The sequence below is a fragment of the Passer domesticus genome, chromosome 11, assembly GCF_036417665.1.
Source record: "Passer domesticus isolate bPasDom1 chromosome 11, bPasDom1.hap1, whole genome shotgun sequence".
Classification (NCBI taxonomy): Eukaryota; Metazoa; Chordata; class Aves; order Passeriformes; family Passeridae; genus Passer; species Passer domesticus.
This window is the reverse complement of record NC_087484.1, coordinates 14138929-14153980: the sequence shown is the minus strand read 5'-3', so window position 1 is coordinate 14153980 and position 15052 is coordinate 14138929. Positions and strand designations below refer to the sequence as shown.

The 15052-nt window shown below is 38.2% G+C and overlaps 1 protein-coding gene across 1 annotated transcript in view; it reads right to left on the bottom strand.

Moving 5' to 3' along the window:
* The window catches only part of SLC9A9 (solute carrier family 9 member A9), a 176530-nt gene that overhangs the window by 29170 nt on the left and 132308 nt on the right, over positions 1–15052 (bottom strand). Inside the window, exon 14 of the mRNA XM_064385801.1 lies at positions 11144–11223. Coding sequence (XP_064241871.1) covers positions 11144–11223 — 80 coding nt within the window. The remainder of the gene's footprint in view (positions 1–11143; positions 11224–15052) is intronic.

Genomic DNA, 15052 nt, shown 5'->3' with positions numbered 1-15052 from the left:
GGATCTAGCCCTGCTATGAGCAAAAACTATCACCATAAATACATGGTTGTTTTGTTAAATCTGCAGCAACAGAGCCTAAAGCAAAACCATAGAGAAGTAGGTATTTATTGCTATGTAAGAAGTTAAAGTAGCAATGTAATTTTCAGCTGTACTTTGTGTGCTTGGAAAAATTGGTTAATGTGCATAAAAGGAGCACAGTTGGCATTTTACCCTGTTAAGAATAAACCACAAGTCACCTGCATTATTAGCCACTAATCTCCTTAGGTTCCTAATCATATCCCTGGGCTGGGAAGAGACGTATCAAAGTGGTGGATGCCTTAGTGTCCCTGTAATTTGGAAAGGGTTCTGAAGATATTTCATTTCTGCCTTATTTCCTAAAGTGACATGCTAAGTTAGTTGTCCTTGTACCATTCCTAACTCATTGAGACAGCAGTGAATTCAGCCAAAAAACCCCTCATGCTGCCAGGTGACTTACTGGCCATTTTTTTACATAATAGCCTAGGTGTTAAAGCACTGATCTGTGAAGGGAAAGATCAGGATTTTTGCTTCTTCTCAGCCCAAGAGGGTTTGAAATCACTGTTTCTATTTCCTAAAAATATCCTAGCAGGCATGATAGAGATCAGCCTGTGTTGAGGCTATGCTTTCTCTCTTCAGTCCTGCTGCTGAGGTTGTACTGTTGTGTGAGTGAGAATGAAAGCTAGGGAGATGACAGTAGAAAAATATTATATTGAATGTGGACCGTATATGGATGTAAATGTGTTATATTTTAATATTATTCTTTCATTATATTTAAAAATCTAAGATATTATTGAATTGACAATCAAAGATAACTAAATGTAACAATGTTTTTATATTGCCTCTTAAATTTGTATGGCAACTTATGGAACAATCTGATCCAGAGTGGTTTTATCTGCATTTTCATGGATCATTAACAAACAGCATTTTCTGCATCACACAAAGTGTAAGTCTCCAGTTTAGCTGGGAGGACCAAGTTCTAGTGACCAATCACAATCTTAATTCACTCCCGCTCCCACTGATACTTGCCATGATACAAAATATCAATAGCAATTTAACTGTGTCATAGCGGCCTGTATGTATGTATTTTTTACTACTGAGTTTTAACTAAATGGGAATGGACCTCATATGCAGTCATTTGTGCAGCAAGTGTAACCATCTTTTATGCATTTGAAACTTTTGGATGCCTGCAGTACATGAAAAGCACTCTATGGATACTTGCATTATTGCATATTTCATTATAATGTAACACTGTATTAGATATTCTGTTTATGCAGAATCCAAAAATAGTTCATGCTGTGTAGCAATGCAAATTTCAGTGAATAATCCACAAAGAATTTCAAAGCCTTAACCATTTGTGACATGCACTATTCTGTATCTTTAATGAGGACTCAGCCTTTGAACAAATTATACTGGTCTTTTTATGAGTAAAAATAATTTCTGTGCTTCCCCATTAAAGAACAGTCTATCGCTTTTTATCTTAATGGTATCAGAAATATTAGGGGTTATTTTTACTGCTCAAAATTCCTCAAACTGGTTTTAGGTCAGTAGTAGAAGTGTAAATCAGGTTTCTGCCCTTGAGGGCTGTGCCCCCTTCCCACCTGACAGCTGCTCACCAGAGAGGGGCACAGCATCAGCATGGCCAAGGCTGTGCAGGACAGTGAGGAAAAATCCACTCTCCTCACACTTCACCTCAAGGAACCCAGCTTGAACCAAGGTAGAATGAAGGGAATTTCCCACAGATGTGAGTAGGGATGCATTTTTTCACCTGGAGTATCTGAGGCCACTGGAGGCAGAGGTGTGCAGTGGAGGGGCTGCAGTGTGCACTGCCAGCTCCCCTGCACTATGTGAGCCCAGGCTGCAGGGCTGTGCCACTGATGCTCTGCTGCTGGGACACAGCTGAGCAGGGACCACCGGTCCTCAGTGGAACAAGCAGCAAAATGAAACAAGAGGGGAACTTCCTCTTGAACTATTTAGGAGATGTTGCAAAGCTGGGGCTTTCTACTGTTTAAAATAGATAACACTGAGCAGAAATTTGCCTGCTAAGGATATAATAAATAACAATTTACAGAATCAGTTCAAAAAAGCACCAGCTTGCTTTTAGCAAATTGAATAAAACATTTCTTATAAGCTCCTAATGAACAAATAGCAAAGCACTCCAAGTCCATCAGCACTAGGATTTTTTTTAAAATTTGAATGAGATTTTACTATTCATAGCACAACTGTGTTCAGTACATAATTACATGGAAGAACAAAATAAAAAAAATCTGTAGAATTGCCTGCGTAAATAAGACATTCTTTGCAATATTTTAAAGTAAATATTTAAGAGATTAAAACTTTCTTTGGGAATATTAGCACAAGTTAAAAATTTTGAAGAAAATAATTAGATCAAAATGCTTATTTCCTTCCTTCATGCATTTAAGCATTCATTTCAAGAAGCTTGTATTATAGTGTAAGATGTAAGACAGCCTTTATATTGGGACTTCTACATCCTGTGACAAAAGTTAAAGTGAGCTAGTCAGATGTGAAGGTCTGCTGCAATACCTCATGCTAACTTGCAGTCAGCCCTGTATCAGTGTGTTCGTTCCTTTGATCTGTCCTTTCCACCTTTCCTTGGCATCCCCTTGAGAAGAGCTGAATTAAGAACTGGTACTGAGATTGGTTGATTCACAGTCTGTCTGAATGCAGGATGATGTTCATGTTCCAGTGAATCATGTGCCTATTTCAATATCAGAAATAGAAAATGGCTCTTGAGTTTCTGTGCTGCCAGAAATTGCTTCATTTTGAATTGCTGATTTCCAGAGTGTTCTTAAAATTAGAGGCAAAAAAAAAGTTTTTTCCTCTCACATTTGCGCATTTGCCTCATCCTTATTGGTGCTGCTGTGTTAGGGTGCTAAAGTAGTTTATTAAACTTGAAACTATCATAGCCAACACAAACTAAGGGGACCAATGGTGCTTTTTTTAGAGCAACCACCTAAAATGGGGAGGATGCCAATAATACAAACCAATCTTCCAACTAAAATTTTTATGGAGGGTCTGATTAAAACCTACTTGAAGGCACTGGAACATATCATTGACTTTACAAGGAGTTTGCATCCAGATATTAACTTTCTGTAAAAGAGTTCAATTCCACAATATTTTCTGATGGAAGAGCATTAATGTGCTCTTTTAATGTGCCATTCCTGCTTGATAAAATTAATCATCCTGATTCCTTTAGTCTCCCAGCTTTTACCGGAATACCACTGTAATTTAACATTAATAACAGCCCCTTACTAGGAAGTATTACCAATTTCTTGCCTAGGTGAGGTTATAATTAGCAGTATCTTGCTGTGACAATTGCTGCTGTGAAAGAAGTGCCATTTATAGATGGTATTACAGATGCAGCATTTGCTGCACATCCAGGCATTCCAATATACATTTAATGTCTGGAAACACAACAGTGGAAGACACACATGCAGAAAAACACTTTAAAACACTTTAGATGTACTGCAAAGTAACTTTTTGCATATACAGAGGTGTAAATGAAATAATAAGAGACTTGAAAGAGAATTTTAAGTTATGCTTGATTAAATCTGTGCTATAAGCTTCCGGTACTCTGATATCATAGTTGGGTCTCTTGGGTGCTATTAAGTATTGTCAGTCAACAAACTATAATTTCATGCTTGAGTGGACTAATACAAGCCTAGGCTTCTGCTTCTTTGTACAGTCAGCCTTCAGTTTGCTGTAATAATAAAGTGAGAAGGGGAGGGAAATAAAGAATTGTCACCCAGAATGATAATACTTATCAGTAAAATCAGATACTATGATGGTTTAAACTATAATTTGTTCAGGTCAATAAACTGTGAGTCCATTTACTTCACTAAGCTTTAGATCAACTCCTTCAAGTTTTGTATTTTCATTTTACACGTACTGTAACAGGCAGCTATGCAGGTAGAAGCTGCAGAAATGGAAGGTGTTTTTTGTTTGGGGTTTTTGGAGTGGTTTTGTACTGGAAAGACCAAAGTGTATTTCCTCTGTGAACAATTTCATTTTTAAATTATAAAACCCCATACGGGATTGATGTTTGTGATTTCTATGTATTGCAGGTTCTAATCATTTTAATATATTACATGAAAGACAGTGATATAGTTGCATAAAGAGCCAAGTACTTATATTGGGCCACCTAGAATCTGTGAGAAGTCTCTGTATTCAGCTGAGGTCCTTCTTATCATAAATTCAGAGAACAGCACACACGAAAGGTATAATATGTCATGTGAGCCAGGATGTTAAATAGAAAAGCTGGTAATTCTAAGCAATTGTCAACAATAAGCTCTAGGTCAGGTTCTGCCTTTGATGCTGTGCAAAACTTTTATAAAAATCAATGAGCATTTGATGCAAAGAACAGAAAACCTGGTGCAGCATCTCTGATAGATGACAACAAGGATTTGGTAACAGCTCCAGGATAGCATTCCCTGCTCCTCAGGCTGCAACAATAATGACATGTTCTCCTGCACTTGTCCCACCCCCATGTTGCTTAACCATTATTTTGAACACTGATTTTTTTAAAAATCCCATAAAGTTTCTCCCATGTGACTATTTCTTCCTTTAAAGGCAAAAGCAATGCATAGTACTTTGAAGACTTTAAAGAAATCAAGAAGTTTGATATAATGGCTTTGTTACCAGTGAAGTAACACCTTTGGCAAGAAAAAGTCCTATTCCAGAATGACTTAGTGTTTGTATTATTTTATGTAATTTTAAGAGGTATGATTAGACTATGAAAAAGGATTTTTCTGATAGTTTCCCCTTCTCTGTTCCTTTTCTCCCTAATTTAATTTTGTTTGTTTTAAACATGTAAACAGGCCCTTTGCAATGTACTGAATCTTGGTGTCAGGATAAAAGATCTAAATAGTAAAAATTAAATTCCTTTTGATTATATATTGTGGAAACAAAATACCTGAAGCTCCCTTATTCCAGGATTGTGATGAGGAAAGGGTAGGCTTAAAGATTTGCATTTTTTGGTAAAAATGTCAAGAAATTATAATGAATAATTATGTGTGTCTCCATGCAATATAACTGTGAGAAGGTCCATATGTCAAATATTGTAAAAAAACCAAAGATTTTTCATTTAATACTTGTATTTAATTTTGCATTCATACTTGTTATTTAAGTCATGCTTAGTAATTTTTCAGTGTAAAAAAAGTACCTGAACATGAATGAGACTTTCAAAGAATTGACATGAATGAAACTTTAGAAATGAAAAGGATTTTACTTGCTTATTCAGTGTGGAATTGCTTCAGAATTATTTATCTAGGTTTCTTTCTGTGAATGGAGGACAAACTGAGGTCACTTATTATTCTGGTTAATTATTAGCCATGTTTATTTATTAGGTTAATTTGCAGAGTTTCAACAATCCTGTGTCCTTGAAAGTGTCAGGAAATAGCACCAAATCAGCTATACTGATTATCCGTGCTGCAGAAAGAACAATGAGCTTTTCTAGATCATGTTCTTGAAAATGTATTTTGGGAATGAGCCTTGAACCAAGTCCAGGCAATTGTTTCTAATGATAAAATCCCTTCTGGGACCCTCCCAGTGCTGTTTAAGTTTGCACTGTTTGAGGAAGCCTTCTGACACACTCAGCTGCTTTTGTCATGCTCATGTTATGAGATCCACTCTAACTCATTTATTGTGGTTTGTGCTTTCCTCTCAGCTTTTATGATCTGCTTTTAACAGCTGCAAAGCTGATTCTTGGGCTCTCTTGGCATTTCTGTGCTATGCTGGCTGCCTTTCCTGCCAGCCCATTCTGCAGCAGTGCTTCTGTGGTACCTGGCTTGGCTTGAGCTGTTATCTAATGCTGCTTTGGTTCATGACTGGCCTGAACTGTCTCTCAGATAAGATTCTTTTCTGTTTGAAAACTGTGCAGCAGAATGAGTTTCTGGGCCAAAACTAGGGCGCTATGTGCAATTTTGCTGTTTTCACTGAAGTGCTAAAAGAAGAATAAATCAGAATATTGGTAATTAACAAACTTTTAGTTCTCCAGTAGGTAAAAGAAAACAGCATGCATGTGGATGCTTTCAGGCTCTTCCTTGCCTTTTCCTTCCAAAGATGTTTGTCTCTGATATGAGGGTGACAAACCAGCCCAGAAGGAAAATTCAGCTGAAAAGACCACAAAATGCTGAGTTTGTCTTTGATTGTCAGTTCACCCTGGAATGCACTTTTGCTTTTAGTAGGCTTTCCATTTTCTCCCGGGCACAGAATAGTACTTATCTTGCTCAATAGTCAGCCATTATGTCTGTTTTATCCACGTACAAAGCACAGGAGGAATAAAATGATAGGTGCCCTGATAAGGAGGATAAACTTTTGAAGTCTACGAATAATGCAATTCCTTTTGGCTGATGGATTTCAGCCAAGTGCAAACAACATAAACAGCTCTTTTTTTTTCTTTTTTTTAACCAAACTGAAAGGCATGGATTTTGATGGACAACTGCAGTTTAAGCAGAAACGCTTTAGGAGTTACTTTATGGAGAATTGTCTCACTCTATCCCAGACATCTGCTTCTATTCAGTGTACCTTAGTGTTAGTAACTCAGACTGAAAAGAAATCTGTATAGAAGGAGAAAGCTCTCCTCCCTCTGCTTTCCAGGTATCAGTGTGTGTGAACCACTCAAAAAGCAGAGTTTTGTGCAAAGCTGGACAACTGCATTGTTCTTTGGTAGCTTGAGCAGTACCAGGGGTGCAGTAGGCTGTCATTGCAATGCTCCTGGAAGCCACCCCAGCCAGCTGACAACAATCACAGTCCCTCTCCTGCCTCCCCCTGGCTCCTCACTTATGCCAAAGACAGGAGCCTTGGTGCTCTGCTCTTAGTCTTGGGAGGCCACGCCATGGGCAGTGCCATCCTCATCCCTTTGCCACAAAAACAGGATTACACTTTGCCCTCAGTAGGACCAAAACCTGTCTTGCAATTTAACACAAAGTATTTAAAGAAACTTACTGTGCATTTGGTGTTTTTGTCCCTCTTCCTTCCCTTCTTGCTTTCTTCTATTTAATTTTGCATAATTTTTCCTGTTATGTAGTAACTATTTTGTTCTCAATGCAAGTTTCAGGTACTGTCAAAGTACCTGCCCCACAACACAATGTGGGCTGTTTCTTATGAAGATGGTGAACATTTCTGTCCAGAAATATCTTACTGTGTGCATTGCACTCTCTTTTTCTCATCTTCAATTTCCATTATTTTTGCATTGTTTTTGTGTAGCAATCCCAAGTTGCTCCTTCTCTTTTCACTATAGAGCGTGAGAACTTAGGTGAAAATTGTAGTTATCTTCCTGACAGATGCCAGCAAGAGCAAGAATGTCTCCACATGAGGAAGCAAGAATTATATGGATTCTGGGAAAGAATGAATCCTTAGTTGATGAAGAGCCTTGTATAAAATTATATGAACCCAGAAGTGAGTGCTGAGTTTAGTCTAGAGCAGCTGGAAAACCAGGTGAAGGTTGGTTGCAAGATGCTTTTATTGCGCTAATTTCCCTTCATTTTTAGAATTGTAACTGGAATTCTGGGCTCTGTAGAGGAGGAATTCCAGCTCTAGTCAGGTACACACTGTCTTAGGACTTGGCAGGCAAAAGGAGGATATTAGCCTAGAGTAAGCAAGTAGAGAGGCTGGGACTGAGGCGAGTTAAAAGCAAATTGTTCTTAGCTGGGAGCAAAGTTAGAACTTTTTTGGGGATGCTGTGGAATGGGAAAATTTTGCTCACAGTTTGCCTGAGCACTGCCCATATACACACAGACTCTTGCCCTTTCAGGCAATTTCCACTTACTCATTCATTAGCTAAACTTGCCTACATCTGTTATGAAAAACCACAACACTTTAAAGATGTATATGTCATGCTGGATTGTAAATCTGTGGTGTCTATTTCTACTGATAAATTCTTTAAGCCTTTATTTGTTCTGCTGCTTTCTCACTAGCCTTCAGTAGGATATTGTGGTTTCAAATGGAGTAATGCACTGTAGGCTGTAAAAACAAAGCTTGAGTCACTGGAAGTTACCCCTTGTCATATGCAACTATTTTATTTTATATTTTTCTTTTTTAAATTATTGAGATGGAAATCCAAGAGGATAACTCTACTGAAATGATCTACTCATTTTTATTATTTCAATATTACAATTTCTTAGCCTAGATTTTAGAGAATGATATATTCTTCCTAGGTGTCAGTACCTGATTCAAAGAAACTTTTGCTGAAAGAGTACAATCCTCATTGAATCCATTTGGCTCTGGATCAGGCTCCTGATGTTTCTTTCAGAATGAAAATAAAATGTGATTCTCAAACAGAATTGCGGGGATTATTTGCATAGTTCTACCCCAGCATGGCGTGTTGCCATTGCCTAAGATCACTGAACTAATTGGAAATCATTCATAACGACAGCAAGGAACAGCACAACTTTTTGATTTCCTTAGTGATATTTCCTCCCTCTTGCTTTCCTCCTGTGAAATAAATATAGGTATAAGAGACGTTATTGCCAGAAGAGTGGGTAGATTTGTGCTAATGCCTAAGAGCAAATGTCAAACTATAGAAATGTCACAGTCTTGTATGCTTTCGAAGTACATGAACAGATATGTAGGCACACAGTTTGTGGTGATTGGGATGGGCTGGCCCAGCCCCATCCCCAGTGGGCACAGCTGTGAGCAGCAGGTGAGCAGCACTGACAGCAATGAGCCATGGAGTGCCCAGGGGCACTGACCAACCACCAAAGGGAGCAGAGGCACACAGGGGCAGGGCATCAGCAGGAGGGGATAAAAGGCTGGGACAAAGAACAAGAAGGGCAGATGCTTGCAGCCTTCTGAAATGACCTGATGTTCCTCTGTATGGGCAGGCACCTGAAACCTTCTGATTAGGTATGGTGCTACTGTGTATGGGAGAATGCTTAAAGCCTTCTGAAATGGTATGGTAATACTCTGTGTATCGTGGCTGTCTCAGCTGTGACACGGGTTATTAGTTTGCTGTATCTTTTCTTTGAAAACTTTATCATAATCCTCTCTGCAATCTTGTACTGGGGACAAGTACTATGCTACATGGCAATTTCTTCTAAATCTAGCAACATGGCTTTACAATATTAGGTAGGGAAGGGCAAAAGAAAGTTTGGGTGAATAATTTTTCTTTCCTTGAAAAGAATGTCTTTCAGAAATAGTCTTACCAAAGAAAAGCTTAGAGCTGTGAGTCACAGCATTAGTGGGTTGAACTATCATTTCATGCAGGAATATGGGCATACACTTGTAGGATTAGTGAAATGTAGATGTATTATTTGTAATAAATATATATTTTAGGGTAATGGCACAGCTATAATCGTTGAACATCTGAATTCTAAGGAAAGATTATTGCTTAACTGGTAGTAAGACTGACACAAATAAATGTGTTCTTTAAAAAATTCTATTTTTAAAAATAATTTAAAATCTTTTCTTGAAATGCAAAGGACATAGAAACCAGAATTTCTAGAATAAAGCATCAGGCCCCCATATTCCAGATCTCTACCATGATAATCTCTGAGAATTGGTGCTTCTGGTGCCTTCTACAGACTTTTCATTTTGCACGTACTGCTGTCTGACTTTTTCACACTCATTTATCTTTCCCTCTTCTGCCTCTGTCCCTTGTTTTCTATCTCTGCCCTTGTTCTCTTTCATGTCTTTAATTCATGCTTCTCTCCTGCTCCTGCCTTCCACACTTTTTGCTTGCTCTTTTTTATTTTTTTATCTTCAGAGGAAAAATTCCCCCTTCCCCTCACCCTGTTCATCTGTTCCTTCTGACTTAGTTTCTAGGATATACCACCACCACAGGCTATTCCTTCTGAAAAAGGGGTGGTTAAAGCCAGTCGTGTTGGTACTCAACATTAACATTTAAACATATTTTCTCACTTCATATAACATTTACCTACTATTTCTATGTATTCTTGAAGAATTATCCAAGGGAAAAATTTTAATGCTAAGTGGTTTTTGGCCTTTAAAACTGCTTGAGTAGATCAATTAAGGAAAAACCATTCATTTCTAACCAAAAAGATGTTTTTCCATCAAAAGTCTCTTTGAAGGATAACTTCAGTTGAACTCTCCAAGGAAGCTGTATTCCCAAAGAATTACATTTTATCAGCTGAAATATTTCACTCTAGTTTGCTGCAGCTGGTATCAGGACAAACACACATGCAGCCTGAACATTAATTTCTGCTCAGCAGTGCAGGGTGACTGACCAATAGATGTGCTGTTGGATAATGGAGACAGCATTGGCAGGGCTTTGCCTGCTCAGCTCCTGAGCCAGGATGCATGGAAATCAGCAGGTGTGCTTCCCTTTTATTCACTGTGTGTCTCTGCTAAAGGCTTGGGGGGGATTGTTGCTGTGGGATCTCACTGGCAGCTGTGCAAAGCCTGTGCAGAGTCAGTTTAAAATGACAATAAATCAGAATGGTAGTGTTTACAGTTTTTGCACAGGCATTAGCGTCAGACTGTATGTTCTGCCTTGGCTTAGGGAGGATGTTCTTTCATCACTTAAAATATTTTCTTGAAATGCAAAAGACATGGAAACCAGACTTCCTGGAGCAAAGCATCAGACACCCATATTCAAGGTCTGTACTACACATGCCTCAGCAGGAATGTGAATGAAAGCACAAAGGCTCAGGAATCCAGGGGTTAGGAAGCATGAGCTTCAGGAAAGTTCTGGGAGCTTTTTATAATGGATGCCTCTTTCTCTGTTTTATTAGAGGTGTGTCTTATTTTTTCCTTAGGCAGCTACTGCTTTCTGAGTATATGGTCAGGCAGCAGGCATCTTGCTGCTTCTGGCTCCAACCTCCTGGTTCTCCAAACACAGAATCTACACCCTATCTAAATAATGATTGGATTAGTTTTATCCAGGAATTTAAGAAGGTTAATTAATTTAAATGAATTGTCTATATGCTACTGTAGCTCAGAGCTCCTTAACTTGTTCCCTCTCCCCATAGCCTCAGTCATGGCTGGACCTTCTGCTGCCTTGGACTTGCAAAATTTCTCCTTAATAACATGTTAAAATAGATTACATTTTCATTTTGGTTTTTAAAAGTAAAATAGTTTTTGATTCTTAAATATTTTAAGGCAAATATTAGTGCAACTCTCATTAATGGTTTATAACAGAAAAGGATACTTGTGGTCAAAGCCATACCATATTCTGAACAGCCATGCACTCTCAGCTTTGGTGGTGTTTTTATCCAAGTTGGGTGCACTCTGCAAAATAAACAAATGAGTGAAGTGAGAAGCATTTTTATAAAACAAAACATGGAGTTCTGATATTAAGAATACCTGTCAGACCAAATTACAATTAAATGCACTTTTTTTCTTTAATTTAAAAAGCTTTTTTGTTGCACAAATGTCATCCCTGTGAATCAGTTCAGGAGAAAATTGGCTCATACAGCACATTTCTCATTGCTGCACTCATTGCAAGAATGTAGCATTTACTGTTATGAATGATTTCATTTTTTTTAAGCAGTTGAGAAGTGCTATACTCTGAGATCAATAAAATGATCTTTTGATTTAATTGCCGTTGTGGGAATACATCAGTTTACTCCTACAAGATCAGAGGCTGTTTGTGTATATCTAACAAAATGTCTTTCCCAAAGGGATTGAGATGTTCTAATAACTAGGAAAGTCCTTTCTATACTTCTTTCCAAGGGGAGGGGAACATGAGTTGAATTAACAAGGCTCAAAATACCCTTTCCACTCTGCAAGCTAATTCTGTAACCGGCTGCACAGGTCGAGAGGTGGGCTATCCTTTACCTCAGGGTCCTAATTTGGAATAATAAATTAGAAACAGTTATCTGTACAAAGACAGCCAGTTTGGTCATACTCTAGCTATCACATCAGTACTAGTGGAAAGATTACTATCAGGATGAAATTATGTACGGGATGGCCAGTTCTCTAAGGATATTCAGCTGTTGTCTTGGTTTTGTTTTGTGGCAAGTTAGGTTAGTTTAAATGAGAATATTTTTCTTTATGCACTTTTAAACCAATGGATCTGTTAATTTTCATGTTTTAATCTATTATATTAGAATACCTTATAATAGACTAATATACATGTAAATTGGTGATGATAATGTCAATGGTCTGACCCTCAAAAGTGTAAGGTCTAGTTCCCAGGCAACCTGTTCATGGGAGCTTTGGAACAATGGGAACATTGATGTCATTGAGTTTTGAGTAAAGTTAGACAGAATCCAAGCTGTAGCTGTTATGATTTTGCAAATGTGGCCACACTGAACATGCAAATGCACCAAATAGGACAACTATTATTTTTGGGATCTGTTTCCTTGTTAACGGAATTGAGTATTTTAGCAACTGTTCCCAGTAACTGGGGAAGCTGTGGGGGGAGGGGGGAGAAGAGGGTACTAATCCCTGACCAAGCAGCAGAACACTCTTCCAAGCTCTAAACATCTAAAAGTGCATTTTGGCAAGATAAAGATTGGGAAAATGGTTGAGACATTTAAGCAGCAAGTGTGATTGTAGGCAAAATCTGTGTTAGGTCAGAACAACAAGAACACTGAATAAAGGAAAGGGAAAGACTTGAGCTCACAGGGGTAGAGATGAGGAAGAGAAGGACAGACATGGAAATAAACATATTGTGGAGAGGGCAACTCGTGTGTGGAGCAGAGGACAGCTTGTTAAAAGCACAGTGAGCTCTGTAAATGGCCTGTGTCCTGTGTTTCAATTGTAATGGTGTTGTTGGTTAATTCCTCTTTCCAAGCTCATTGTACCTCTAGCTTCCTCTTAAGAAAAAAGGTTTCCTCATTCAGGAAAATGATTTGTTGAAAGCAGTGGACAAAGAATTCTACACAAGGGTATAATCCCCCAGGGATTTTCTGGTCCTGACCTGGGCCTTCTTTTATTTCTGGTTTGACATGTTGCACCTTCCTCCTTTTGTCTGTGAAACCTGTGTTGTGTTATCTGCTCTTGCAGTAGTGGGAATCTGGGTGGTTATCTGGAGTGCAGCCCCTGCAGACACCGTGCAAGGGAGGACAGGAGATGTTGGTGTGAATGTTTCAGGGCTCTCACAGGTCCTTGGATCCTATTTTGGATCCTATGATTTTAAAGAGTAACTTTTCACTTTCCCTACAGTTCAGAGAGGTAAAAGTATTTCTCTCTGGGGAAGGAAAATGCCAAAGTTTTTCACATCTCTTCTTCCATATGGGAATTGCCCATATGGAGATTGCTCTCATTAGTCCTTGCAATAAATTCACCGACCAGCTGGCAGATGAAACTGATGAGAACAGTGTAACTAAGTTCCTTACTATACTTACAAAGATGTAGGGACAGTTAAATAAACTATGCAGATTAGCTTAACAGAGATGATATTGATAAGCATTTTGCATGCTCTTATTTTTTTTTCCTGAGATGAATAGCATATCCAAAACATTTTTTTCTGAAGTGCTTGTAGAAAATATATTCTTACCCTCTCTCAACTGAAGTTAACATAGCAGACTTTGAGATACATAAGCCACCTGAATGAAATATGCTATTGACTGTCTTTTTAAATGGGAATTTAGTTAAATAGCTCACTGCCATAAAGCTTTTTGCCTTTTTAAAATAGACTAACTTTGTAACTATGCTTAGTGATTATGTGTCCTGGCATTATGTTTTGCAGAGTTAGCTTTTGCTGTTTATACACTGCATGTACATGATATGCAGCCAAGTGGTTTGTTTTTACATACTATTTTCTATGCAATAATATGTATTATTTTAGTATGTATTTTGTAATTTCTTTCTGAACTAAGTTATGACAGTCCATCAATAAGTAAATGGGTATGAATATGAGGGTACTTCCTTTTGTTTGTGCTCATGCTGTGATAATGATTTAATGATAAATTTAAGGGTGGCAAGACAGAATATAAACTGAGATATGCTTTTGATGGCTCGTGGTATGGTGAAGTGCAGATGTTAATTATATATGAAGAGGCTCTACACCTTTTCTAGGGAAGGAGCTCCTGGTTCCAGGTCTTACAATTTGAACTGGAATTTGCTGACAGCTGACTGACAAAATTATTGGTTCAGGTAGCCCAAAATAGAACACATTCAGATGTTTAGAAATAACTGTATACATAGATTTATTGAAGAAATGAAATCTCTTCACAGAAAATTGAATTTTTGGGAGGCAAAGGACAGAAAGAAGGGAGAAAAAGATGAGGAGGTAAGGAAGGAAAAGGGTTTTGCAGTCATATAACTGCTATTGCATCTGACATAGTACCCATGAGGTGGAAGGCCTTTAAGGCTTATTCTGCCCCTAAAGAAACCCTCTAGGTATGGTTGCAGACATGGATTGAGAGGCTCCCACAGCAAGGTACCCATGTGCTGGTACTTAGAGTGGTCACAGAGCAGCTAAATTCAAATCTCAGCAGCAGGCCTTGTAGCTTTCCCATTCTGGCTGAGTGCTCTGAGTGAGCAGGGAGAAGCCTAGAGGTTTCTTTTCCATTAATTTTTGCTCTCTTTTTAAGCATCTTGTTCTTGAAGATATTTCATTCTTATTTCTGGAACAATCTCCCCTGAAGCTTCAATTAACAGCACTGAGAGTGGGCATGTGGTTTAAAGCTCATCTGGGCAAGAGCTTTCACTGGCAGTGGGAGGTACCAGCACCTGACCTGTTATTTGTGCAGGGATAGACGGGCAGGAAAATCAACTGCTTCCACTGTGAAAACACAGTAACATAGGATAAAAATAAGTAATGAAAGGTAAACTAAATAAAAACATTGCTTTGGAAATAAAGGAAAAGAAACAGAAACACAGGGGAAGAAGAGGAATGAGGGAGATGAGAGGAAAGAAAATTAGAAGAAACAACCTGACTTGAGTAACTATGATAGGTACTGAGTTAAAATAGTGAGTGCTACAGAGAATGCAGCAAAGGTTTGAATTACTAAAGCATTGAGATGTCAAATATAAAAAAAAAAGTCAGATAAATGAAAATAAAATACCATGGGAGGAGGGAAGAATAATCAGAACAGCAAAAACATTTTCCAAGGTATAATATAATACAATAAGGAATGCTGAACTGGACATGACAGGGCATGAAAAG